We start from the raw sequence: 25,805 nt of genomic DNA, 5'->3' as shown, positions 1-25,805 counted from the left end.
GCAGTGCCTGGTTTGGTGCCAAGGCAGCTTAGTGCCAGCTCAACACTTAGATTTTAGTGCCAATTAACTGAATAATGCAGGCTCTGAGAGCAAGAGCTGTGCACTATTTGGTTAGTAAAGATCTCTTCTCTCATAGGAGATCTCCAAAGGCTGGAGACAACATAATTCAAACTCTTTTGGGACATGTGTCACTATCATCATTGTTCAACTGATGCATGAATCACTTTTATCTACACATGTATATATATATATATATATATATATATATATATATATATATATATATATATATATATATATATATATATATATATCTTCTATAATGTTCATCACTTTCCAAATCTAAGACTCTAAATCTCGCTTTTTTTCTTTTTTTTAACCAAGTTTAATTTTTATTTCTTCTCTAAACCAGTCAAGACCTGTATTGGGGGATATTGGTTAAAACTATTGTAACAACATTGTAACTTCATTGTAACAACACCATCTTTACCCTAAATCTGTGTTTGAATTGGTAAATAATTTATACAATAACAATTTGATCAAAATACAGTTAAAAAACAGTAATATGTGAAATATTATTGCAATTGAAAGACTGTTTTCTATTTTAAAATGTAATTTATTCCTGTGATGGCAAACCTTTTTTGCCATTCAGCAGCCATTACTCTATTTCTTCTTATTATCAATGTTGAAATTGTTGCTGCTTTCTGTTTTTGTGATCACTGTAACACACTATCTTTCAAAGGTTTGGGGTAAGTAATATTTGTCAAAACATTTATAATATTACAAAACATTTCTATTTTAAAAAAATGCTGTTCTTTTGATCTTTATAGATTAAAATTGCATCATGGTTTCCACAAAAATATTAAGCAGCAAAAATGTTTTTAACATTGATAATAATAAGAACCGTTATTGATCATTGAGCTCCAGTAATAATTTATTGATACCTGAGCACAAAATATTAGAATGAAGGGTCATGTGACACTGATAAATGGAGTAATGACTTGAAAATTTTTGAAATCACAGAAAAAATTTAAAAATATGTTATTTTAAATTGTAATATTTCACAATACAGTTTTTACTGTATTTTTGATTAAATAAATGTTGCCTTGTTGAGCATTGGAGACTTTTTTCCCATATCATTACAAATTGTAATGTTTGTAATGATGACCAGTAGTGTATTTAACTGTGTTCAAAAATGGAATACAAGCATACTGATTGCTTATATACTGTATACTGCATATGATTTACAAAAAATAAAAACAGTATACAATGTGCAACATTGTTACATAGCTCTCTTGAAATACTTGATTCTGATTGGTCAGTTGCAGCAATCGATGCTAAAATATTTTTAAATGAAATGCAATAACTGACCGCTCAGAAAACAAAAACAAAACAAAAAATATATATATATATATTTCGCATGTGAGTTAAAATGACATTTGGTGGAAACATTTGGATTAATATATATATATATATATATATATATATATATATATATATATATATATATATATATATATATATATATATATATATATATATCAATGAATAAAAAAAAAAATAGCAATGATTGCTTCTATATCATTTGTTACATTGTTTCACAGAAGGTTGCATGATGGGATACAGTGTTCCCCAGAGTATATATTCTGTTGTATAATGCACATTTTGACAAATGCACGAGGTCATTTGAGTATACCTTGCTTACAGAAAATGTGCATTTTCTTGTAGTCAAAGGCACTGAGGGAAAGATGGCTGCTAGACGGTGCGCCCTCTGCAGGACTGGAGGAAGACGAGACCACAAAACAGTTGCGGGAAGACGAGGCCAAAACCAGAGGTCTTGAGGAGACCATTCTTAGGTAAACCAGTCACACCAGTGCAATAAAGAGTTGCATTTAACTAAGGAGACACTTTTTATAAAAGGACTAGTAAATAGAAGTAGATGTGTGTCTCCTGCCTCTGTTTTTCAGTCCAGCTGCGGTTAGAGTCCCTAATGTGAGATCCATCAGCCTGGACTGTGTAATATGGATCTAGTGGCCAAGATTTTTCTTATGTGATTTGTCTCAGTTTATTGGTGAAAAAGTGGCATGGGTCAGAGCAGTCAGTCTATATCTCCACTCCCTGATTAAATCTCTGCTCTGGCTGCAAGGGCATAGCACAGAACTGGTATGCCAACCAGTGAATCATGCCAGTAAACAGCCAATGCCAGTAAGGTCTGGTGTTGAAGACCCTCACATAAAGGTGTGGTGTGAAAAATCGAGATTTGTGAAAATAGATTTTAATTGCTACAGATCCTTTAACTTTGTGAAAGTGTTTTGCACTGTAACCTAAAAATTAGGTAATACATGTTTACATAATTGTAAACAACGAAGAGAACAGATTTTAATTGGTGCAGATATATAATAAGAAAGGATTAATTGACAATGGGCCGTATTATTAGTAGAAACACCTTGTGTGTAGGACTACTTTCTTACGCATTTAATCCAAAGCCTCCGTTACTAATTCCAAAAGGTAATTTTAGAGCTAGTAACGGAGGCTTCAGCCACTGATAGTAGTTTATTGCAGTTATTACAGAGAGAGTGAGAGAGAGAGAGAGAGAGAGAGAGAGCATGTGTGAATTACCAGAGTACTGTGCGTCTCTCATCAATGTTCGGCAGCAGCATCTCCAATAATATCAAAATAGTATGTTTATTTTGCTCCACGAACAGCGCCTGTATTACCTAGCTAGTGAGAAATGTCACATAGCTTTTAAGTTGCTTAACTATTTTATTGATACAATCGTCAGAGCGACGCTGACTACACATTTACATCGTGTGTTCGTTTGAGTTTATTATTTTCCATAATAAATACATAATACATAATAAAAATTAATTTTGTGGCCAAAAAAAACATTTGTCGTTTATATGGTTCTTTAAAGGTTCTTTACACGCAGTAACGGTTATATTTAGTACCGTATTGTCCTAATGAACCCTTTATTATGCTGAAATGGTTCTTTGTGTTAGAGTTTAGGGTTCTTTATTCCCACCTTTTTGTATTTCAAATCTGTAACTGTCAAAGCCCCCCATTACTGATTTTCTGGACCTCAGCTATACATCTACAGTTACTACACAGACTGTCAACATACTCTCAACAGGTAAATTATTTCTTTCTAAAAATGTCTATAAATTTTAACTTTAAAAATTGTAACAATAATTTTCTAACAATCATGTATTTTTCTCTTTTAGTTTAACAGAACATGTTGGCTAAGTGTGAGCAGCTCTGTTCAGTTGAGGATACTCATCTTCTCTTCTCCACAAAGTAAGTAACAGAGATATGGAATTTATTATCCATATTGTTTGATTTTTTGACTTTATGCCTAAACATACCCAGTCACAAAAAAACATTAAAGCTATACCATGACTTTATGTCACGGTATATCCTCATTCTGTCCATTTTTACTAATTTTGGCCTTCATGAAAATAATTGTTTTTACATAATCAAATGGAAAAGACACAATGTAACTCTAAACTCTATTGTTTATTTCAGATGCTTTCCCGTACCATAACCTCATCATCTGCAGTGAGAAACAGCTCAGAATAAACACATAATGAAGGACGTAAAAGACATAGGGGATTGTGAAGATATTTCACTGGAACTTGGTCTTCATTACATCTATATCGTGTTCAATGTCAATTGTTATTTATTAATGTATTCAGCCAACAACTGTTATTAGAGCACTGTCATTTTTGCTACAATCTGCAAAAAATAAAAGTACATGAACAAGAACATGCTTTTTTATGTAAAACCCAAATAAAGGCAACAAGATATAAGATCTGGCAGATAGAGGACCAAAAAAAAACAATATTAATAAATAATTTATAAAAAAATAATATTAATATGAAGATAATATACTTATAGTAATGAAAATAAATATTGTTGAAAAGGTTATTTATAACACCATTAAGGTTCTATATAGCACTTTGAAAGCATGGCTCTTTATGGAACCTTATAAAAAGTGTTCTATTTAGCACCAAAAAGGGTTCTGGTTCTGTTCCCAAAATTCGGTACTGTTTAGAACCATTTTTCTTAAAGGGATACTCCACCAGTTTTTCTTATTAAACTATGTTATTCCCTTAACTAAGACGAGTTGATACATACCTCTCTCGTCTCAGTGCGTGCACTATATCGCTCTGTATTGCCGCAAAACTATGTTAGCACTTAGCTTAGCCCATGCATTAAATATGGGCCAAGCAGAGAAGCGACCAAACACTTCCACGTTTTCCCTATGTAAACACAGTTACTCGAGTAGTGTAACTTGACCTGGGCTGGTGACACAAAATAAACCGTTGCGCTTTTCTAAGCGTTTAAAATTGATGACTATATTGTATGGCGGAATACCATAACAAGTGCTTTTGAGCACTTCGACTTGGCGCAATAATATCTTCACTCGTGAAAAGTCCTCTTACCGGCTCCCGCTTCCTCTCGTTGTATTGACGGAAATGTCAGAGGGAGAGGAAGCGGGAGCCGGTAAGAGGACTTTTCACGAGTGAAGATATTATTGCGCCAAGTCGAAGTGCTCAAAAGCACTTGTTATGGTATTCCGCCATACAATATAGTCATCAATTTTAAACGCTTAGAAAAGCGCAACGGTTTATTTTGTGTCACCAGCCCAGGTCAAGTTACACTACTCGAGTAACTGTGTTTACATAGGGAAAACGTGGAAGTGTTTGGTCGCTTCTCTGCTTGGCCCATATTTAATGCATGGGCTAAGCTAAGTGCTAACATAGTTTTGCGGCAATACAGAGCGATATAGTGCACGCACTGAGACGAGAGAGGTATGTATCAACTCGTCTTAGTTAAGGGAATAACATAGTTTAATAAGAAAAACTGGTGGAGTATCCCTTTAAGAGTGTATTGTTTACTATACACAATATTTATTTGTTTGGCTAGTGTGGCTTTGTGGGTGTTGGTTCTTTTGCTGTTGTAGGCTGTATGGACCTTTAAAAATAACTGAAATAATTTGGTGATATGGATATGGAACATGTAATTTGTTTAAGATCAGCCTGGAACTACTTTAGCCGTGCATTTCCCTGTAAAAAAATTGCACACCTTAAAACGTTTGTCAACCAATCAGATTCAAGCATTGAACAGCCCCGTAGTATAAAATGAATATTATTAATTGTAGAAACAACTATGTTTTTCCTTACCTAAAGATAAACCAATTCCCATTCCTAAACCTTATCTTGCAATGCAGAAGTAAGCTATTTTCTTTGAATGTGCAAGACTTTTGATTCTTTAGCTGCTACGTAAATAACTAGAAGAATAACAAAGTGCTGTAAAAAGTAAAACTATTTTGCACTACAAAGAAGTGTGTTTATAATTCTGATAAAGGAAAAATCAAATAATGTGATGTCAAATAGCATAGTTTGACATATCAAGCAGCATAACAGGCAATTTTTTTGCAGGCTATTGAATGACACTGGAAGCCTTGCACATTTAAGTTCGAAATGCCCATGTCCGCTGTTACGTTAGAAATAAGATGGATTGGTTATATAAAAATAATATACTTAACCCTCTACCGCATGGTGTTGCCATTTGTCAACATACTCTTTGTGTTCATTTCATTGCCAATGTTTCTTTAAGAAAACATTCTAATGTTTTTTTGTTGGAATGAGAAGACCTTAGTTTAGCCAATGATGTGCTTTGGTTAAGTCACATGACATGCAATTTTTTCTGTGGCGCGATTTTTGACAGACTGCCGTCTCTTGTCGGTAGTTGCTGAAAGCAATCTAGAACGTCAGTAACAAACAAGGACCATCCCATATCACATACACACAAAAAAATCAAAACATCACCTCAGTTAAGTTATGATGACATATTCACCAAAAAAAAAAGGTTTTTATGAAATCAGTTTTTGGTAAATTGATCAAATGTCTGTGTTGCCAAGCGGCAACACTGTGCAATAGTGGAATGACATTATTGCAATAGTTTAGCTAGCTAGACAGGTCAGCTGCAATCTGTTAAGCTGTAGCAATAACGTCTCAGGTTACGACTGTAACCTATGTTCCCTGAGAACAGGGAACGAGACAATACGTCAACGACGCTATGGGGGGAACGCCTCAGGCGTGACAGGTGTCTGAAATCACTATCAAATCACGTCAATCATATTGACCGGCGACAGCCCGTGAATCATTAGCGTGAATGATTAACGTGCGACCTGGAAGTATAAAGGGGCGCCTTGCAAACATGACAAATCACCTTATCGTCTGAAGGGACTGTACGGTAGGCAAGCCCCGAGGCATGGCAGGGAGACGTATTGTCTCGTTCCCTGTTCTCAGGGAACATAGGTTACAGTCGTAACCTGAGACGTTCCCTTTCGAAGGGAACTCAACAATACGTCAACGACGCTATGGGGAACGATATACCAACGCCGCCATGCTAAGGGGAGTGCATGCCAAGTGGCAGTGACAACTGTCAGAACCAGCAACTTCAAATGAAACGCTAGAACCACTCACCCTCAGGTCACACTGGGCTGTCGGTGACAGCATTCCCTACGGTCATAGCCCAAGCTACAGCCTCACAGAAAAACCTTCATAAACATGGTTAAATGAAAGGTCTACCTGGGCCGGCTCAGGGCCTGGAACCTCAGCTTCCAATTAGAAGGGGTCCCTTCTAGGGAATGTGGCTAGGGAACCCAAGGGAACCCCAGCCAGTCACTATTCAGGGGAACGTACTCTGCCCCGAAATGCCACCAGGACGGCCTGACCTGGCGCCAGTACATAGACACTTAGTCTGGCCAAATCCTGTCTGTCTGAAGACAGAGCCTCTGGACAAATGCCTTAAGTAAGGCATCCAACCCGAGGGACTGCGAAGCTGGCAGTGAACCACTCGGCCCGGATCTCAGAGACGGGATATCCCGGAGAGTATGACTCAGCATAGTGCTTTCCGACCCTTGCTAGCGAGGGGAGTTTCTCTACTCGATCCACGGATCAACCCAGTGTCTGTGTTTCAAAACACTGAGGAGGCCTGTGAAGGCCTAAGGGCTGATCTAACTGGGAGGCCTCACGAGAGGCCTACGACCGTCTGACCAGACTCAGGCAGCCGCATGCTCATAGAGACCCTCGTGAGGGGAGCACAAGGTCTGCCTGGTAGGCAAACCAGGCTGTAGGCAGAAAACGGTTCCGGGAGGGAACCTTTAGCAGAGAATACTTTAGCGAATACTTTTAGCAGAGAATACTTTAGAACACTTTAGCGAGCCAGGGCGCAAGCTCGCCTTCAGCAGCTGCCTATTAAGGCTAGCTGAAACTGATAGCAAGAGACCACTAGCTTCATAAACCCAGCACCACTAGGGAGCGTTACAGGGAGGCCCGGAGAGGCCTACTACCTGATCCCTTAGGGAGGCACGTGAGGCCTACTACCTGATAACCACAGTACGTGGGAACTCACCTTCAGGGAGGCCCGGTGAGGCCTGCTACCTTACAACCACGGTATGTGGGGAGCTCACCTTCAGGGAGGCCTGGTGAGGCCTACCACCTGGTCACCACTATCTGTGGGAACTCACTGGTAGCTTTGAGCCCTGAGTCCGGGTGAAAGTATAAGGTGGCCTGCTAAGGCCAGCCAGCTGGGGACTCGCCTATCAGGGAGGCCTGGTCGGGCCTACTAGCTAATAGCAAGTCATATTCTGCCATAAAGTACACTGTTGGAAACCATACTACACAGCATAATTCACTAATGGGCTTCCAGTAGCGCTATAAGGTATGTCCCACAATGTTGGGACTCACCTCCGAGGAGGCCTGTTTAAGGCCTACTACCCATCAGTGAGTCAACTGCCCGAACCACCAAGGCCAACCACGTAAAGTGAGCTGGCCTACAGTGCCCTCTGGGGGGCTGTCCAATCAAGGAGGCCTGCTGAGGCCTACTACCTAATGGCGCAGCCTTCGTTGGCAGAAAAAACTGTTTACACAGCGCCTACAGCATCCTGGTGCCTAATCACATTGCCCATGGCAGTGTACTCCGCAAGAAAGCTAGTACCCTTAAAACAAGGGGAGTACAACATACGCCACTCTGCCTCAACGGAGGCCCCAGTTAGTCAGGGGCCTACCATCTGTGCATGGGCGTCAGCTCAGGGCAATGCTCTGGCTTCAGGGGAGCGTACTTCGACCAAAGAAGAAGTGAAGCTTACTTCATACTCGACCCGAGCCATAGTGGTGCGAGGTGGGATAAAACAGAACTGGGAGTGAAGTGCTCAGACCTACCCTGTATCACAGGGGAATACTCACACCTCACCCTGAGGTTATCAGGGTGCGGGCCTGCCAGCGGCTCTAGGGGTGACAGAAATGTATCTGTGCCCAACCTAGGGGAGTGGGGCTTGAATGAAAGCCAACCACCTACAACCTAGCGCTCGAGCAGTAGCTCAGCGAGGTGAGTGAAGCCTAAACTGGCGGCCTAAATCCATAGGCCAGTTCTGCATGGCAGGGTCGGGCAGGAAACCCAGTCTTCTTCGTGAAGCGAAAGACGGCCTAACCCTGCTCAATAAAGACATATATACCACGGAGGCCTGTTTGAGGCCTACCATGTCCTTACAAACCATCCTCAGCACCACGCTGCATTACTCTAGTCACCCCAGAATGCAGAGAAGGGGGCGGGCCTTGGCCTAACGACTCCCACGGGAGGAGGCTGTTTATACAGGGATGCTAGAAACCAACATTCACACAGTGAAGGGTCAGAGGAAGAAATGCTAAAATTTTTAGCAGAGCGCCTCTAATATCCCTGGCACAGCCTAGGCCAGCTACAGAGGCGGCCCTGGTGAGGGCCAGCCTGCAAGCATAGATCTATCTGAGGGCTCGGAGGAGCCACAGCCTTACTAAAGAATATAGTCTGTATTATTCCATACAAAGGGCTGCAGAATCGCTCAGCCTAATGAAAACCCAAACAGAGCTCAAGGGGCGACATACTCAGGAAGAAGTCAAAACGGACCTGTGGGCCGGACATAAGATCTATCTGAAGCTCTAGCGCCAGTAAACACTCTAAGTAAAACAATTTAAAGAGAGAGACCAACCACTCTACCCTGAGGTGGCTAGCAGCCCGAAGGCTAACATAGTTATCGTTCTGGCCACCTAACGGGGAACTTCAGGGCCCTAATGATCCAGGAAACTTCTCTTACCTTATTACCTTGACATGACCCCATAGCTCTATACAGGGAACGAGGTCTGTAGAGAGATACATCTCGGAATTTTAATTCACAAAAAATTACTCTTAAAAGACCAGTCAGCTCACCTGCGGCGTGCGGAGTGAAGACTCGCCAGATAGTTCTTTATGACCCTGGGGTCCACCACTTTACATGCCTGAAAGAGGCGTTTCTACTAGCCAAGCCTAGGCGGGCCATTGGAACATCGTTCTTATCATAGGCCCAGCCCCAGGCCTGATGTAATGAACGTCTGGGGAGTCAGAAGAGAGGAGAGGGCTGGATTTCTTTTTAATGAAGCCCTCCGGGGAGATTATCCATCAGCGACACTGTGTGCGCTTGTGCTGGATAACCTCCCTCAGATCCCTCTTCTTGCGGGAGTCACGCCTCTTCTGCGCCCTGTTCCTCCACGGAGGGGGCGCACGAGAGGCGACACTGGCTCTCTGGCCCTGTCTACGGTCCTCGGACCGTGAAGGGCCAGGCCCTCCCGCCTGCCTGGGTGTGGAACCGGATCTCAGCGGTATGCAGGATCCTGTAGCAGGTCGGCCTGATATGCCTGCAACACCGCCATAGTGTGCAGGGAAGCACCAGCCTGAACCGCTGTCGTGTATGCTCTGCCATTCAAACGTGCTGTTGACTTTAGCGGTTTGGATGGCAGGGTTGGAGCTCTCAGTGTCGACGCCTGCCCAGACACGAGATAGTTCGCCAACGACTCGTCAAATGGGCGGCATCGACACATACCCATGCTCTGCGATCCCCTCAACATCAGTGAAATTAACCCGCTGATGTCGGTGAATACGGGCAGAGTATGGGCTCTTCCATGCCCTCTCGATCTCCGTGTGAAGATCAGGAAGGAATGGAAGGCTCACCTGAGCTGGTGTGTATGGCAGGGGAGAAACCGATCGCCAAGCCTACCGCGAGCGGTCTCTCCTCTAGCGCGTCGCCATGGCAGCTACAGCCTGTTGGCGGCGCGCTCCACAACATCCACCAGGTCTGCACACACGGGGCAGGGTGGCTGAGAGGGTTCAGGATCTACCTGATTATAAACCTCCTCAGCCATCTCCTGCTCGTCCTGAAGAGCAGCAACTGCAGGAAACCATTGGTGCCTGCAGTTCGCCCTCGTCAGCCGTCGAATCATTTGAGAGGTTTACAGGACTCTCAAGATGATCGATGAGCTCTATCTGGAAGCCCATGATGCAAGTCGCCGCTCTGCCTCGGCACGAGCGGGACCACGCGGACCAGACGTTGAACCCCCTTCACTCGAGAAGAGGGCCAGACGAGAGCGGAGCGTTTTAAGAGAAAAACGCTCACAGTTCACACAGAGGATTCCCTCGAGAACCTCTCGTGCGCGCTCTTCTCCCAGGCAGGAAAAAACACACTCGTGTGCTGTACATTTCATTTTCTTACCGTTTCATTGAGTAGCGTTTTCAAACAGACAGTCCCTGAAGACGATGAGATGATTTGTCATGTTTGCAAGGCGCCCCTTTATACTTCCAGGTCGCACGTTAATCATTCACGCTAATGATTCACGGGCTGTCGCCGGTCAATATGATTGACGTGATTTGATAGTGATTTCAGACACCTGTCACGCCTGAGGCGTTCCCCCCATAGCGTTGTTGACGTATTGTTGAGTTCCCTTCGAAAGGGAACAACATTAATGCTAGTGATATAATGTTGATTAGTCATAGGTTAAGGACTGCCAATATGGAAAGCTGTTTGAACTTTTATTCATTTCCAGGATGTGAATTCTTGATATCTATAATTGTATTTTCACTAAAATGTCACCATAGGCTTCCATTCAAAAACAATTGTTGGTATCAATAATTGATTTCTTACTAGTAGAAATATAATTTTGATATCAATCATTTCTTTGTTAGAAAATATGTGAATTCCTGATATCAATAATTCAAATGTCACTAGTTGAAATGTCTATTCTTGATATCAACATTTGAATTGCTACCAGTAAAAAAATCATTTTTGATATCTGAAAATCTGATATCAATATTATTTTAGATATCTAAAATGTCTAAAATTCTTACTAGTAACAATCACATTCATGATATCAGAAATTAAAATTGTCACTAGTGAAAATTAAATTATTGATATCAAAAATTGCCATTATAGTAGAAATCTAATTCCTTATATCAATAACTATCATTTTACCTAGTAAAAATGTAATTGTTGATATTAAGAATTAGTATCCTGGAAATTAATAAAAGTTAAAACGGCTTGTCATACTGCCAATGTATTTGTAGGCTATTAGGGTAAAAAAAACTTATTTAAATGGCTTTTTTTCTTCTAAAAAAAATCCACTGTTGTACGTTGTTGCCGTATGGCAACATATCATAAAGGACCTTAAAATTTAAAAAAAATCAAACATTTTTTTTTACAGCACTTCAAGTCAAATATTTTTTTCTATAGGTCTATCATAATGCTTGCGGTAGAGGGTTAAAAACCATCTTTTATTTTTCTCTGTCTCTCCCACTATTGACCCCAGACTGGAAAGAGAGCTGGAAGAGCTAGAGACAGGTTTATCTGTAACATCAACCAAAGAGAACCTGTCAGACGCAGCGCAGGAAGTCAACACCATGACAGTAGAGAAAATGGTGAGTTCTGACCAGATGTCTTTCTAACCCATAAACTGGGCAGCAGGGGATACCAAGGCTTCTATTGAAGCATGACACACAATGGGGCCGTCTCATGTCTGGCTACACAAAGGCCATCTTGATTAAGGGCATCACTGCTTAAAGTGCAGAAATCTGTCTCACTCAAGCAGCATGCTCGAAACATTCACAACTGACTGACTTTTGCAGAGGGAATTCCATAGCAACGGCAGGAACGTTGCTATAACACATTATTTTCTCTGATTGGACTTTTCTGTTGTGGTCAATATTCTCTAAAGAACATCATATGTCACTGTTCAGTGCATGTTGACCTCTAGTGCTTACAGTTTATGTGTTAATTTGAATACATTTCCAAAGAAGTGTTCAGATAAACTTGTTTTTTTTATGTATGTTGGAATTACTGTTAAAAATTAAGAAACGACAAACTTAGTTGTTCAAGGCCAAATTATCAGTTTCTACAGAAACCCTTAGAAATGCAAAAATAGATCCACGTAGCTTTGTCGTTGGTGACAGCAAAAATACTTATTTGCTAATCATCTATACAATTTCTTGCAAAAAGAAAGCACATGAAATATGTATTGAGGTTGCTAACTGTCTTGAACTGTTGAGGCACCTGCCATTTTTGTTCTTATAAATGACAGAGAATGAGAAAAGTCAGAGCTCTCAAAACATTCTGACTTGAACTGAATGTTTTTTTTTTACCAGTTGGAGTGTGAATTAAAGGACAATTCCGGCCAAAAATGAACCTGGGGGTAAATAACACATGGGTACTGCGTCGACCGTTCTCTGGGATGCGTTTTCATGATAATCGAATGCACCGAGTTTTATCGTTAGTTTATGCTTCGGTTTGCAGGTAGAGACCCTAATTATGCTGCCTTGTTAGTGGTATTAACTAGCGATTTTTATTTTTAGTTATTCCATGCCCTATATACTAGCGTTATAAATTAATCTGTGGTAAAACTAAAACTAACAATAAAACTGGGTTCATTCGATTATCATGAAAACGCATCCCAGACAACGGTCGACTCGGTACCCATGTGTTATTTACCCCTAGGTTCATTTTTGGCCGGAATTATCCTTTAAACTATGATTCCTTAAAACACTTTGACTAGTTTTACAAATGTTTATTTAACAATGTTCAATAGAGTATACAGTATATCACATGACAATTGTGTCTTTTTATTTTTGAAAGTAGTGAAAATTCCCACGTCTCAAATTATGTATTGTGTTAAATAGCATTCTGTGCTGGAAATGGTGGTGGTTGAAATGTTAAACATTTTTAGTATTACATGACTGACTCTTTTGTCTTATTATGGCTGTTTTTATAGCTAGCATTTTATGTGTATGCACAATTAAATATTATTTGACTAAATTACAGCTTGATTGGAAAATACCTACAATAATAAGCTTACACGTTATACAGTGTTTAGCTTGATTTTTCTTTTTCTTCACACAATACATATGTCATATTTCACCTCAAGCATGCTCGTCTTTACTGACATTGTTCTCTCTAGTCATTGGTAAACAAATAGACTAACTAAAACAATTAGGTGGAAATGACACCTCAGCAAGTTAACGGGGCATTCATAATTTTCACACAATACATATTTAAATGGTTTATATTTATTTCACAGTTTTTAGATTACTTAAGTTTTAAACAAAGTAAGTCATATTTTTACGATAAATATTCACATTTTAAGATATTACACCGCGTCTTTCTTCTTTATCTAAATGGAATCTTTAGCCATCAAAATTTTCACATTTCTGGGGTTCTCAGAAGTAGAAGTCGTCATCATAGTTGGGTAAACTTCCATAGAGATAAACAGGAGATGACAACTAATATAATTTCTGTATTCCTATTTGCTCCAATATCAAAAGGAAAAAAAAATCTATAATAGCGTTTCTTTGTCTTTCCAAAAGAGGGAAAAAATATCGAGAGATTGATTACAGCAGTCAGACTAGAGAAAGATGTCAAATTTGCCATTGTATTAGAAACACCAAGGTAATATAAGACAACATTTAGTGCTATAAATATATATTAATTATAAAATAATAATATTAAAAACTTTACTAGATGTGCGATGTTGATAACTGTGGAAACGTGTCATCACCAATCAACTGTAAAAAAAAAAAAGCGTTCATTGTCATCTGACATGAATTTATAAGTCACGAAGTTTGTGAAATTGGGTTTAAGAGGAAAGGCAAGCACAGATACTAACCTGAATGTTTCTGGTTTAGACTCACTTAACACTCATCTGAAAAAGTACACTTGTAGTAAACAGAAAAGTTTATCTTCACAATAGCAAAGTAATTTATTTGACAGATTACTGTATTTGGATATTTCATATTTAATACAAACATGTATCATTTGGATCAAACTAATTTTTTCTCTCTCTTTTTGCAGGTTGTGACAGACTCTGTAAAAGGTGTAAAAGGTAACATCACCATCACTGACACCAGAAACGCCTCTAATGACAGCTTTTTCATGATCAACATTTGATCAGAATTCTTTCTCCACACACTTTGAAATCTCAAAAACATCTAATTATAAGTTACACTGCCAAAAGGCCAGTTTCTGGAGTTATCCTTGTCATGTATCCACTGGGGTAAAGGACATTGCAGTCAGTCTTGTGTCTAGTATTCCTTCCCATCCTGCCTCTCTCCCTCCTGTTCCACACTCTCACTACTTATACCTTTTTATCATTATCTGTCCTTCTCTGTCCTCATTCATGGACCTAATTAGAGGTCAAAGTTCACGTCAGCCCTCGTCTGGAGAAATCCGGAGGTGTCTCTGACATGATGAGAGCAGGTGAGTGTTGGTCTAACCATAGCTCACGCAGAGATCACACACTCTTCCGGCTGTTTTTACCCTTTACCTCTCTATTTCTGAGATAAATACCATATACTAATGGAAATAGGCACAAAATAAGAGTTAAGGTTCTCTCTGGGCTCAAAAAAACACACTTTTAGACCTATTAGTAGCCTATAAATGTCAGTAGATCAGTGGTTCTCAAACCTTTCAGACCCTTAACTGTGCCTTTGCCGAACTGGGGAAAAGCCCTAAACACTCACATATACACCCCAATAGTATATTCAGAATGTTCTTTTCTAATTTTTAATTTATCTAATTAGAAACAGATTTAGAAATTTGGAGAAAAGTTTCATTGTTAAAACCTTATGTGTCTGTTTAGAAGCACTTGAATGCCTCTTGGTTAATTTTGATATCATGTTCAAAACCATTTGCTGAATGAGTGTTTTAGAGCCAGACGCAGACCAAAAGCTGAAAGGTGACATTTTATAACTCTTGATAAAAACTAAAGACCTGCCAGAAAAAGCTTGCAGGTTTAAATTCTGCTCTGAATTTATTTACAGTTTGGACTGAAATATATGACTAGACCACAAAACGTTGATCAACACTTGTGGGTTTCAAACTCATAAATATTGTCCTATGTCAGTGTTGAAAAACGTACTTGTGCTGATTTCATCTAATCTTGTCTTCTGATTCTCTGTTCTCTGTTGATATGTTTTGCGTGCGTGTGTGTGTTTGGGAGCAGAATAACATCTAATAGAAACTGCTATTTTTGGAAGTTACACTAATAAAGGATTAGGTTAACTTGGCTTTTATCTTTTTTTTCATGATGGAGATACAAAAATACAACAAATTATTAAATAACTATATGTATCTGTTTTTTTATATTTAAAATATTGAAAAATATATATGTAAAAAAAGTTTTTTTAAATATATTAAACGTTTTTAAATATATATATTTTTATATAATTTAAATATTTTTATATATTTTGTATAAAATAGACAACAGGTAATAAGGAATTTCTAAGTCCTGATTATATAATTTTAGGTTCTGATTATTATGTATGAAAAACTTAAATTATCATTGAGATATTTAGAATAAACCTCAAAATAAACAATAAAATCACAACAAATAATTAAATATCATATATATAAGATTTTTTTAAATGTTTTTAAAGATTTCTCTAATACTCAACAATAGTATTGTGAATTTCATTATTTTTTATAATTTATGTATTTTGTTTATACAAATATATAAAACTGGTTATAAGGAATTTCTAAGATCTGATTATTCTATATAAAAATATCCAATTAAGATTATTTATCATAAATTACATTAGAACACAAACGGCACCAATAGCGCCTATCAGTCATATTGTCTTTCAACACCTCACTCTGTGTCATTGTTGTCATAGTGCTCAACAGACAGTCTCTTGTGTGTGTGTGTGTGTGTGTGTGTGTGTGTGTGTGTGTGTGTGTGTGTGTGTGTGTGTGTGTGTGTGTGTGTGTGTGTGTGTGTGTGTGTGTGTGTGTGGGTGGGTGTGTTAAATAACTTCATGTGAGTGTGACAGCACATCGTTGCAGGATGGTAATGTGTTTTTTCGTTGGCACTGCAGCGATGTACTCCGTAGAGATCACTGTTGAGAAGGATCTGGTGACTGGAAAGACCAAAGTTCTGTCCACTAACACACTGCTCCCCAAAGACCTCTCGCTGCAGGGGGTCAAGGTCTATGAGGATGAACAGAAAGGTGGCTGGCGATAGAGCAAAGAGTGTGGCTTTGCTAGATATGCCTACTTTACGAGAAGTCTGCATGTTTACTTAAACATCAGGTTTGGTCAAATAAGATAAACTACAGCTGATGTTTTATGTTGTTTTACACAAAAATGATTACAAAAAATGTCATCATTTACTCACCCTCGTGTTGTTCCAAATCCGTAGGACTTTCTTTCTTCCGCAGCTCTCATAATTTATTCTAATTTTCACATAGTTTAGTTTTCTGTGTCGTTGTGGGTCATGTGACACATGAGAACCATTTCCATTCAGCATGATTGACGTCAAACCTGGCATGATGCATTTCCAAGAGGTATATTTAACTCATCCTTCCCTCGGGTCATTTTGAGTGTTCAAGACCCTAGGACTTTTGTCACACTTGAACCACGAATACACCAAAATAAATTGAATGGATTCGAGGAGTTTTGTGGTTGTGATTTAAAAAAGTCCTTCCCTCACAGGTCAATTTGACCCCCATCCAGGACTGGTAGAGCACTGCACTTACGATCTGAAGCACTCGGGTATGAGTCGTGTGAAATATGAGTCATGAGAAAAGACCTCAAAGACTTTTAGCAGCAAGTTAAAATGATGTGGTTGCTTCAGCAAATGCATTTTCATCTCACGTTTGCTTTCATTAAGACTATTGGTTAGGTTTAGGGTTTATTATCAAACACAACAGAGCATTAACCTTTCAGAGCCACTCACCGCACATTTCTATTCTAAACAGCCTCAATACAACAACCAACGTAGGCAGGCACATTTTCCAATGAGCCATAAGTCATATGATCTATGGAACTTTTTTGTCCTTTTTGGAGTTTGATGGCCCCTTTATGTTTTTATTGTATGGAGAATAGTAGCTTGGACATCTCTTTTGGGTTCCACTAAAGAAAGTGAGTCAAATGGGTCTGGAACCACATGAGGATGAGTTAGTTCAACTAGCACATATGAATCTTACATTTATTTTGTAAAAGTAACACACTAGATTTATCATCAAATGCTGACCACTTCTCGTAAAGGAATAAGTTCATCTGAGCATGGCTTTAGATGCAGGGTTACCACAAACTCCTGATTTAGGTTGACACATCATTATTTCCTGGTAGAGAACAAGAGACCGTATCATTCATTAGGATTTGGTCACCCTGCAACTTGACTGCTAGTTTTGGGCATGTTGCTGCCAAGCTTAGCCACGAGCCTCCAGCCTGACTTCACCCTTCCCAGTTAAAATGTGTTGTTATACAATAAAGCTATAAGTTAATCACATATTAAAAATATTCTTCAAGGTTTTACGGATGATAAACATACTTCACTTACTGTATCTGTTTGTACTGTATGCTGCTAGCTGCTAATGCTAACACCAGTAGCACTGCTTGCTTCCTGCTCTGTTTACTGCTTGCCACTCTTTCCCTGTGTTTGATCCCCTCAGTCAAGTGAGCACACACTTGGCACACAACCTTTAAAGACAATGCTAGCAGTAGTCACTAACTGTGCACAGTATGTTTTCCATGCGTTCGTCAATGGATAATCTGCTGGAAAACCAGTATTTATTCTAAGTCACAGTATTATAAATCCTTCCTTTTGTAAAAAAAATAAAATAAATAAATTGTTAACTACATCAAACCTGCAGTTAATATGTGGCAAATGTGCTGCAATGTTTGCTATAGCACTTTATAAAGGCATAATAGGCATTGTCAAGTAAGGCATGAGTGCTGTTTATTATAATCTGAAAGATGATTTAAGGGTCAGTGACATGACACTCAATTTAGTTTGAATTGATTAATTTATGTAAAAATACATTTAAAGATACGTTTATACATGTAATATTTTGACATGCTTTTAATTTCTAAATTAAAATGAATTTTTATATACTGTTTTGGAATATTCAAATGATTCAACTGTCCTGATATTATAATGATGTAAATGCCTCATTAAAAGAAAACCTATAATAAAGTCTAGTTAAATACCAGATATTTTGACCTTTAGTTTGCCATTAGTTAGAATTTATAATAAATGTGAAACAAATCTTTAAAAGTACATATTGATTAGAATTGTGTCCAATTACACATATTCAAGGTCGAAGGAAATTATGTTAGTACTTTTTACTTGATGTTTACATCATGGCATTTTTTTTCCATTTAAATTAAAAAGTTTAATTATTCAATTACATTAAATGAATCCATATGCAATCATATGAAACCAACAAGATAAAGGATTTTATTTTTTATTGATCTTGGACACTCAAATTTGTCGATGACCCACAAATGTTCAGGGTCGATATTGCTCTAGGGAGTGTCATGTCAATTTGAGATATAGTCAGTCAGGGTATCACTGAAATGTGTCTTATTTTTCTCTATGCAGTGGTGCATGAAGTGCGCAGTGTGGACGGCACAGTAACCAATGGCGTTCACCTGCTCAGCTCTTCAGAGGTGGATGAGCTCCTCCACAAAGCTGATGAGGTGACCATGAGCGAGAGCGGCAAGACTACGCCGCGACTGGAGCGAGGGCAGGCCGAGAAAGTGGAGAAGGTTGAGAAAGATGTAGTCCCAGGTGCAGCCGGCTCCACCCCCATAATGGAGATCACGGGTGTAGAACCGAAACCCGCGACACCTCAGACAGAAGTGGGCAGGGCCAGTGCGGAGAACCCAGTTACTATGGTTTTCATGGGTTACCAGAGCGTGGAGGACGAGGATGAAACAAAGAAGGTTTTGGGGCAGGAAAGCACGACTGTGAAGGCTGAGGTGGTCGTCATAGAGGATGGAGATGCCAAGACCACCACCACCAGTGACACCATGCAGGAGCAGGCACCCTCTAACGGCAGCCCAGCAGAGCCACCGAAGGCTGAAGAGGCGGCAGGAGAGTCGGGACAGCCAGAAGGGGGCGCTGCTGAGGTCAAGAGCAAGGAGAAACAACCCTGCAAGTGCTGCACCATCATGTGAGCCTAAACGCACCCTCCAAAACATGGAGTTTACAGATGAAATGCAACAACATACAGAGAGAACAATAGCAAGGCAAAGAATAAACATTCACTATCTTTTGATAGAAGCTGTTGTTTCTTTAATTGATTTGACCTGTTTTATATTTTCTATATTGCTTGATCCTTTCCCCTTGATACTCTCTAACCTCATTTAAATTTGATGCGTATAGTTTTTTTTTCTGGTTTTATCGTAGCTGAAATGAATCACATCGTATGCGCTCCTATGAGAAAAGTCTGAAGATTAAAGACCCTTTAACTGAACTGAACCGATCAGTATCCAACAAGCCTCTTAAATCCTAAAGTCCTACCATAAAGGAATGAAATATCTCACATTATTAAATACTATATATGACATCATCATTTGTTTTTGAAAGAAATATTTATTTTATTTGAGTTCTCTTTTTGCAAAGCATTTGCACTGCAAAGTATTTTCACTTTTGAAAAACATTTTCAACATCGTGCATTGCGCTCTATTTATTACTGATGAAGCTGTGATAAGTATTTCAATTATTATCATTTTGTTTTTCTCAAACTAGAAATAAAAAAAACATGGAATTGACAGAGCGCTCTTCGGCTTTGTTTAGAAATGACAGGATTGTTGTAAACAAACAGATTGACTATTATACAGAAGTTTTAAATGCTTTTTTGGGTTAAATACACATTAAGCTCTCGATTAATATAGATAATTGTTTTCACTCATTCCTCAGTTTATAATGAAAAAAAATATGTTTACAAAAATTGGAAGTTTGTATTTTTTTTTACTATTTATTCTTGAGCTGTTGTCTAAATCATTCTCTAAATCCTTGCTGGCTTTACATGGTCATGACAGGAGCACATGGACTACTGTTCAAATGTTTGGGGTCGATAAGATTTTTTTAATGTTTTTGAAAGAAGTCTCTTAAGTTCACCAAGGCAGCAAAAATACAGTAAAACAGTTATATTGTATTACAGTAATATCACAATTTTAAATAACTGTCATGCATTTTAAAATGTAATTTATTCATGTGATTGTAAAGGTGTTTAATATTTTTGTGGAAATGGACGTACATTTTTTCATTATTCTTTATTGAATAGAAAGTTCAAAAGAACAGCATTTATTTGAAATAGATTTTGTCATATATATTATAAAAATCTTTACTGTTACTTTTGATAAACTTAATGCAAATCCTTTTTTTACATTTACTGACCCTAAACTTTTAAACAGTAGTGTATAGTCTTGTAAAATGTGTAATTTACTCCTATGCCTTCCACCATAGACTTTACACCACTATACTTGCATAATATACATGCTTTTTATTTTTTTTAATTTTTTTTACAAACATAGGGATGAGTTATAACAATTTTGTGCTAAATGAAAGCATGTCACAGCTTAACCTCTATCCAACCAACATTCCACACGTGTAACTGTCATTTTACGCTGAGACTACATTCTCACAAATTACTATTTGCTTCAAATGAAAGAATATTTCAAAGTGTTTTTTCTTTTATCAGAGCATCCCTTTAATTTTTTCTTTGCAATCCCTCACACACACTCACAAGGGAGTGATACATCACCATTTTCCCCTCCTTAAAGGAAAATCTGTATTTCTTCTTATGGTTCTCCCGTGAGTCCAGTAGATTGCACTCTTTCATATTGAAATATAGGACAGGTGAGCTGAGGATATCTCAGTGAGCTCTGATATTTAGTAAGGCTTTTCAGTGGTCGTTCTCAGTTAGACTTGTCCAGCAAAGAGCTTACGCATGTTTAATTGTTCCTTTGTTCTAACTAAAACACTTGTTGTCATATATTATCCCATCTTGGAGTGCTCTATTTGTTAGAAATAGAGAAAAAGAGTAAGAAGTAAGCTGTTCTCTTGGTTACTTTTAAACTGCTGCGTGATATAAACTTGCATTGGATCATTTGTTGCCTTCTCATCATTTCACCTGCATCTCTCATATGCATTTTGATTACTGAAAAAGCCCAGCCCTTGTTCTGACATTAAGAGCTGTTGAAGTATCAAGCTGGCTGTGTCCAGGATGGTATTTTGATTGTATTTCAGTCTGCTCTGCCATTAGCATTCAGGAAGGGTCATTGACAGCTCATTTCCAACATGTGACATTAGAAATCTGCTGCAGCCAATCCTATGCAAGAGCCCTCATGCGTGTAAACTAGTGTCAGAATAAGCAAAGCTCTCTCAGTTAAACAACAATCATAACAGTTAAAAAATGGAAAGATATGAAGGACAGTATCCGCTCTTCCTTGGCTATTCAGATGAAATGACAGGAAGTGTGGCAAAACGACAGGAAAAGTTTAATAGGTTACCATGCCAAGTATTGAAGAATTTTTTTTTTCTTCTTCTTTTTTCTAGATACTTTTAGGGGGAAAAAGTGTTAAAATTTCTGGCAAAAGTTGGAAAACATTTTTTTGGAATTGCCCTTAAAGTAGCTATGATGCCAAATGGTTCAGTAAAAACAAAAACCATAGTTTGTGTTGAAGAGATGGTTGATCGACTGTATTATGGTTTAATGTGGTGCTATTTTAATTTTATTTAGCTTTTTATTTCCATGTTTTCCTTAACAGAAAATTGCTAGTAACATTAAAGGTGCATCCAGTAGTCTGATATCACAATGGCGTTATCTATTGATGTGGCCTTGCATAATCATCTCGAGTTTTATCAATTTAGTGAGTTTTAGCAAGCAGTCTAGCTACTACAGAATAATAAACTCCCTTAGCTGTCCAACAAAAAAGAACCAACTTCTGAATAACTACTCAGGATTTTTTCCATCATCAAATCTTTCCACCTTGTGTAATATGCCATGTTTTTTTTACTTGTCTTCTGGCTTCAGACTTTTTCTGCTTATGGGCACTTTCAAAACACTGCTAATGAAGCCTCGAAACCTTTGCAAATCATTTGTTTTGAATCAGTGTTTTCCGAGCATGTGTGAAACTGGCCAACATGATGTGATTTCATCAAACAAGTCGAACCTAGGTTACAACATTTTTTTAATTCTGATGGATTGTCACTGGATGGCACTGAGAACTCATGAACCAGAGTCTAAAATATTTTGTTTCTCTCAACACTAAAGCATTATAATTAGAGAGTCTATTGTCTAATTTTCGCTCTCTGAATCACCAAACAACACTATGCTAATAGCGTACAGCATGTATATTTAAAACGCTTTTTATAAACATCTTTTATGAGTACAGTCTTCATCTCATGTGAGTGTGCACAATTCAGATGACACTTTACGAAAACAATTTATTTTTTCATGTTTAAAAATTAGCGCCAAACTACTAAATGCACCTTTAATTGTACATTACGTTACATTGGAGGGTTTCTTCATGAATGTTAAATCTGTTGTGTACCTTACTTTGTAAATTATTTGCTTCATCGATTTAATTTGATGACAAATTATGAACTAATTTTAGAGGAATTAATTATATGGCCCTGGTAGAGATGTGCTAGATGAAGTTTGTGTTTTGATTTATGTCAGTTATATGTGTCATGTATCTCCCATTTTAATTACATAGTTGTAATATCTGTTTAACTGCCGGAATCACTGGGATGAGCTCTGTGGAAATCAATATGCGTGTGTGTTCAGAGGCCCAGGAGCCAAATGAGGTCAGCATGAATGCAAAAAAAACAACCCTACTGTTTATCTTGTTCCCTCATGTTTACACACTTGCACATTTTCACTTCTCCACGTACACAGTTTTGGGATGTAAAGCAGCATCTATAAATTTATAATTCATGGTTCAGCTGATCAAGAACCAGTCTGCTTTTCCCCCAATCCTCATCTGGGACTCCTCCTTTAAAGGCTTTGCTTCACTGTGAGTTTCACGGTTGCCTCACACTTTTGCCGCTCACCTTACTGTCCGTCAGTACTAACATTCCAGTTCCGACTTGTTCCTCACCCCTGAATGCCTTGTTGTCTGGCCACGGGCCTGGCTTATCTCTTTTGTATAGTTGCATGCTTTTATAGGTATAAATCACACATACTGGTATCTACATATACATATACATTTCCATGTTAGATAATGTCCCTGTGCTTGAACCCCCTAACCTTTGATGTCAAGCTGAGTTCAAAGGCATGATAGAACAGAGGACAATTTAGGAACATATAACCTGGTTCTACTGAGTACTGATAATGGGCGACCCAGACGGGGTACTTCTCTGCCTGTCTGAACAGCCCTCTCTTATTGGTTCTCCTGATAATGAGTGTGTGTGCTATTACTGCCACTGTTGTCTGTGTGTTGTGAAGGTCTGCTTTCTAATCAACCTGACAGAGCTGTGGAAAGAGTTGGAGCGAGACATTAAAATGTGATGTGCTTTACGGAAATCACTGCGTCTTGTTTTCTTTGTAACAACAAATGTACCATGTGCTTCTTAGGATCGATGTGCAAATCTTTATGTACCAGCACTCCCTTCTTCACATTTTTTCAAAGCAAAGCAAAAGCAAAAGATTCATTTTGTGAGTTTGCAGTCTGTATTGGATGCAATGCGATACAAATATAGTTCATAACGAAATAATGGCAAAGAAATGTCATGTTGGAGAAAAGCGTTTTTAAATGTAAAATCAACATACAGTACGACCAGTGTAGTCTGATTAAGAAACAAATTACTGTTATGAGTCGGTTCTTTTTAGTGATTCAAAAACAAACAGCATGACCAGTGTAGTCTGATTCACAAACTCATGTTTCGTATGAGCTGATTCTTCTTTTTGAATTGAAAACGCCTCGGTTACGACTGTATCCTAGGTTCCCTTAAGAGGGAATGAGACGTTGCGTCGATTGACGCTAAGGGAACGCTTTGCGTGTTGATGTATTGAAGCACATGTAAAATCAGTCCAATGGCGTGACGGGACGTCAGAAACGGAAGAGGGAATGAGACGTTGCGTCGATTGACGCTAAGGGAACGCTTTGCGTGTTGATGTATTGAAGCACATGTAAAATCAGTCCAATGGTGTGACGGGACGTCAGAAACGGGTGTCGTTATGAACCAGGAAGTATATAAGCCGGTTCAAACCCAGCCGCGACAGCTTCGTAGGGTCTGAACAAGTCACTTACAGGCACGTAGGAGATATGGCAGGTGACGCAACGTCTCATTCCCAATTCAGGGAACCGAGGTTACAGTCGTAACCGAGGCGTTCCCTTTCAAGGGAACTCGCGTTGCGTCGATTGACGCTAAGGGAACGTCTATACCAACGCCACCATAGCGAGAAGTGCCTGTCCAGTGTGAAATAGGACGAGCAGCACTAGGACGAGAGCACTCGGGACCCTGGTGTAGAGTCCAAGTCCAGAGAATAGAACCTAATGAATGTGTGCGGTGAGGACCAGCCCGCCGAATCACAAACGTCTTGAAGAGGTACTCCTGACAATAAGGCCTTAGAGGCTGCCATACTCCTTGTTGAGTGAGACCGCACTGCCAAAGGTTAAGGCTGTCCGGTCGACTCATAAGCAAGTGAGATAGTCTCGACCACCCACTTGCTCATTCTTTGCTTAGATGCTGGTGACCCCTTGTTAGGGGGTCCAAAACAGACAAACAACTGTTCGGATTTACGCCACAGGGCAGCTCTGTGGACACAACCATCCAAAGCCCTAACCGGGCATAGCAAATTGTACTTTTCCTGGTCCGCCTCCTGGAACGGAGGAGAACAGAAGGCCTGCAGCACTATAGATCGGGCCACATTAGTGGGGACCTTGGGAACATAACCCGGCCTAGGATGAAGGAACGCTTTAACCATCCCGGGCGCAAATTCCAGGCACGAGGGTGCCACCTACAGCGCCTGAAGATCTCCTATTCTCTTGAGAGACAAAATAGCGAGGAGGAACAGAGTTTTCAAAGTCAGAAATCTGTCAGGAACCTCCTCCTGGGAAAGGCCTTGGAGGACAATCACCAGGTCCCAAGTCGGAACCCTCGTGCGTGCAGCAGGCCTCAGCCTCAAAGTGCCACGTAGGAAATGAGATACCAAGGGGTCTTTACCCAAAAACATTCCACCCAAAGGAGTGTGGTAAGCACCTAAGGCCGCCACAAAATCCTTTCAAGTGGACGGGGATAGACCTGCAGTGAACCGGTCCTGCAGGAACTCCAGCACTGTACCAAACGGGCAGTTAACTGGGTCCAGCTGATGGTCCCTACACCATGAAGTGAATACCTTCCACTTCAGGGCATAAAGTTTCCTTGTGGAGGGAGCTCTGGATTGTAGAATCCACAACCTCAGTTGAGAGACCTGTCCCTATGAGCTGGGCCCCCTCAGAGGCCAAGCCCACAGGTTCCACAATTCGAGACGAGGGTGAAATATAGAGCCCTGTGCTTGGAACAGAAAGTCTCTCCTGACGTGACGCTCCATAGGAGGCCCGTAGAGGAGAGACAATAGATCTGGAAACCGTTCTCTGCCCGGCCACCGCGTGGCTAAAAGAAGTAGGCGCAGATGGTCCCTGCGAACTCTCTCAAGAACTCCCGGGAGCAAAGCGATCGGGGGAAAAGCAT

At 39.4% G+C, this 25,805-nt stretch overlaps 1 protein-coding gene across 3 annotated transcripts in view; it reads left to right on the top strand.

Moving 5' to 3' along the window:
• Nucleotides 1-23,655, top strand: part of palm1a (paralemmin 1a) — a 78,962-nt gene extending 55,307 nt beyond the window's left edge. Inside the window, exons 4-9 of one of the 3 annotated variants that reach the window (XM_077202904.1) lie at nucleotides 1,729-1,856; nucleotides 11,658-11,766; nucleotides 14,189-14,219; nucleotides 14,528-14,593; nucleotides 16,210-16,341; nucleotides 18,720-23,655. In XM_077202904.1, the coding sequence (XP_077059019.1) occupies nucleotides 1,729-1,856; nucleotides 11,658-11,766; nucleotides 14,189-14,219; nucleotides 14,528-14,593; nucleotides 16,210-16,341; nucleotides 18,720-19,297 (1,044 nt within the window). In that variant the 3' untranslated portion in view covers nucleotides 19,298-23,655. The remainder of the gene's footprint in view (nucleotides 1-1,728; nucleotides 1,857-11,657; nucleotides 11,767-14,188; nucleotides 14,220-14,527; nucleotides 14,594-16,209; nucleotides 16,342-18,719) is intronic. The other 2 variants (XM_077202906.1, XM_077202907.1) reach the window with 2 other exon arrangements.
• The last annotated feature ends 2,150 nt before the right edge of the window (nucleotides 23,656-25,805 follow it).

The sequence above is a fragment of the Siphateles boraxobius genome, unplaced genomic scaffold (assembly GCF_051911475.1).
Source record: "Siphateles boraxobius isolate OS27281-9 unplaced genomic scaffold, OSU_SipBor_1 5, whole genome shotgun sequence".
Lineage (NCBI taxonomy): Eukaryota > Metazoa > Chordata > Actinopteri > Cypriniformes > Leuciscidae > Siphateles > Siphateles boraxobius.
The sequence above is the reverse complement of the archived record's forward strand: the minus strand, read 5'-3'. Positions and strand labels throughout refer to the sequence as shown.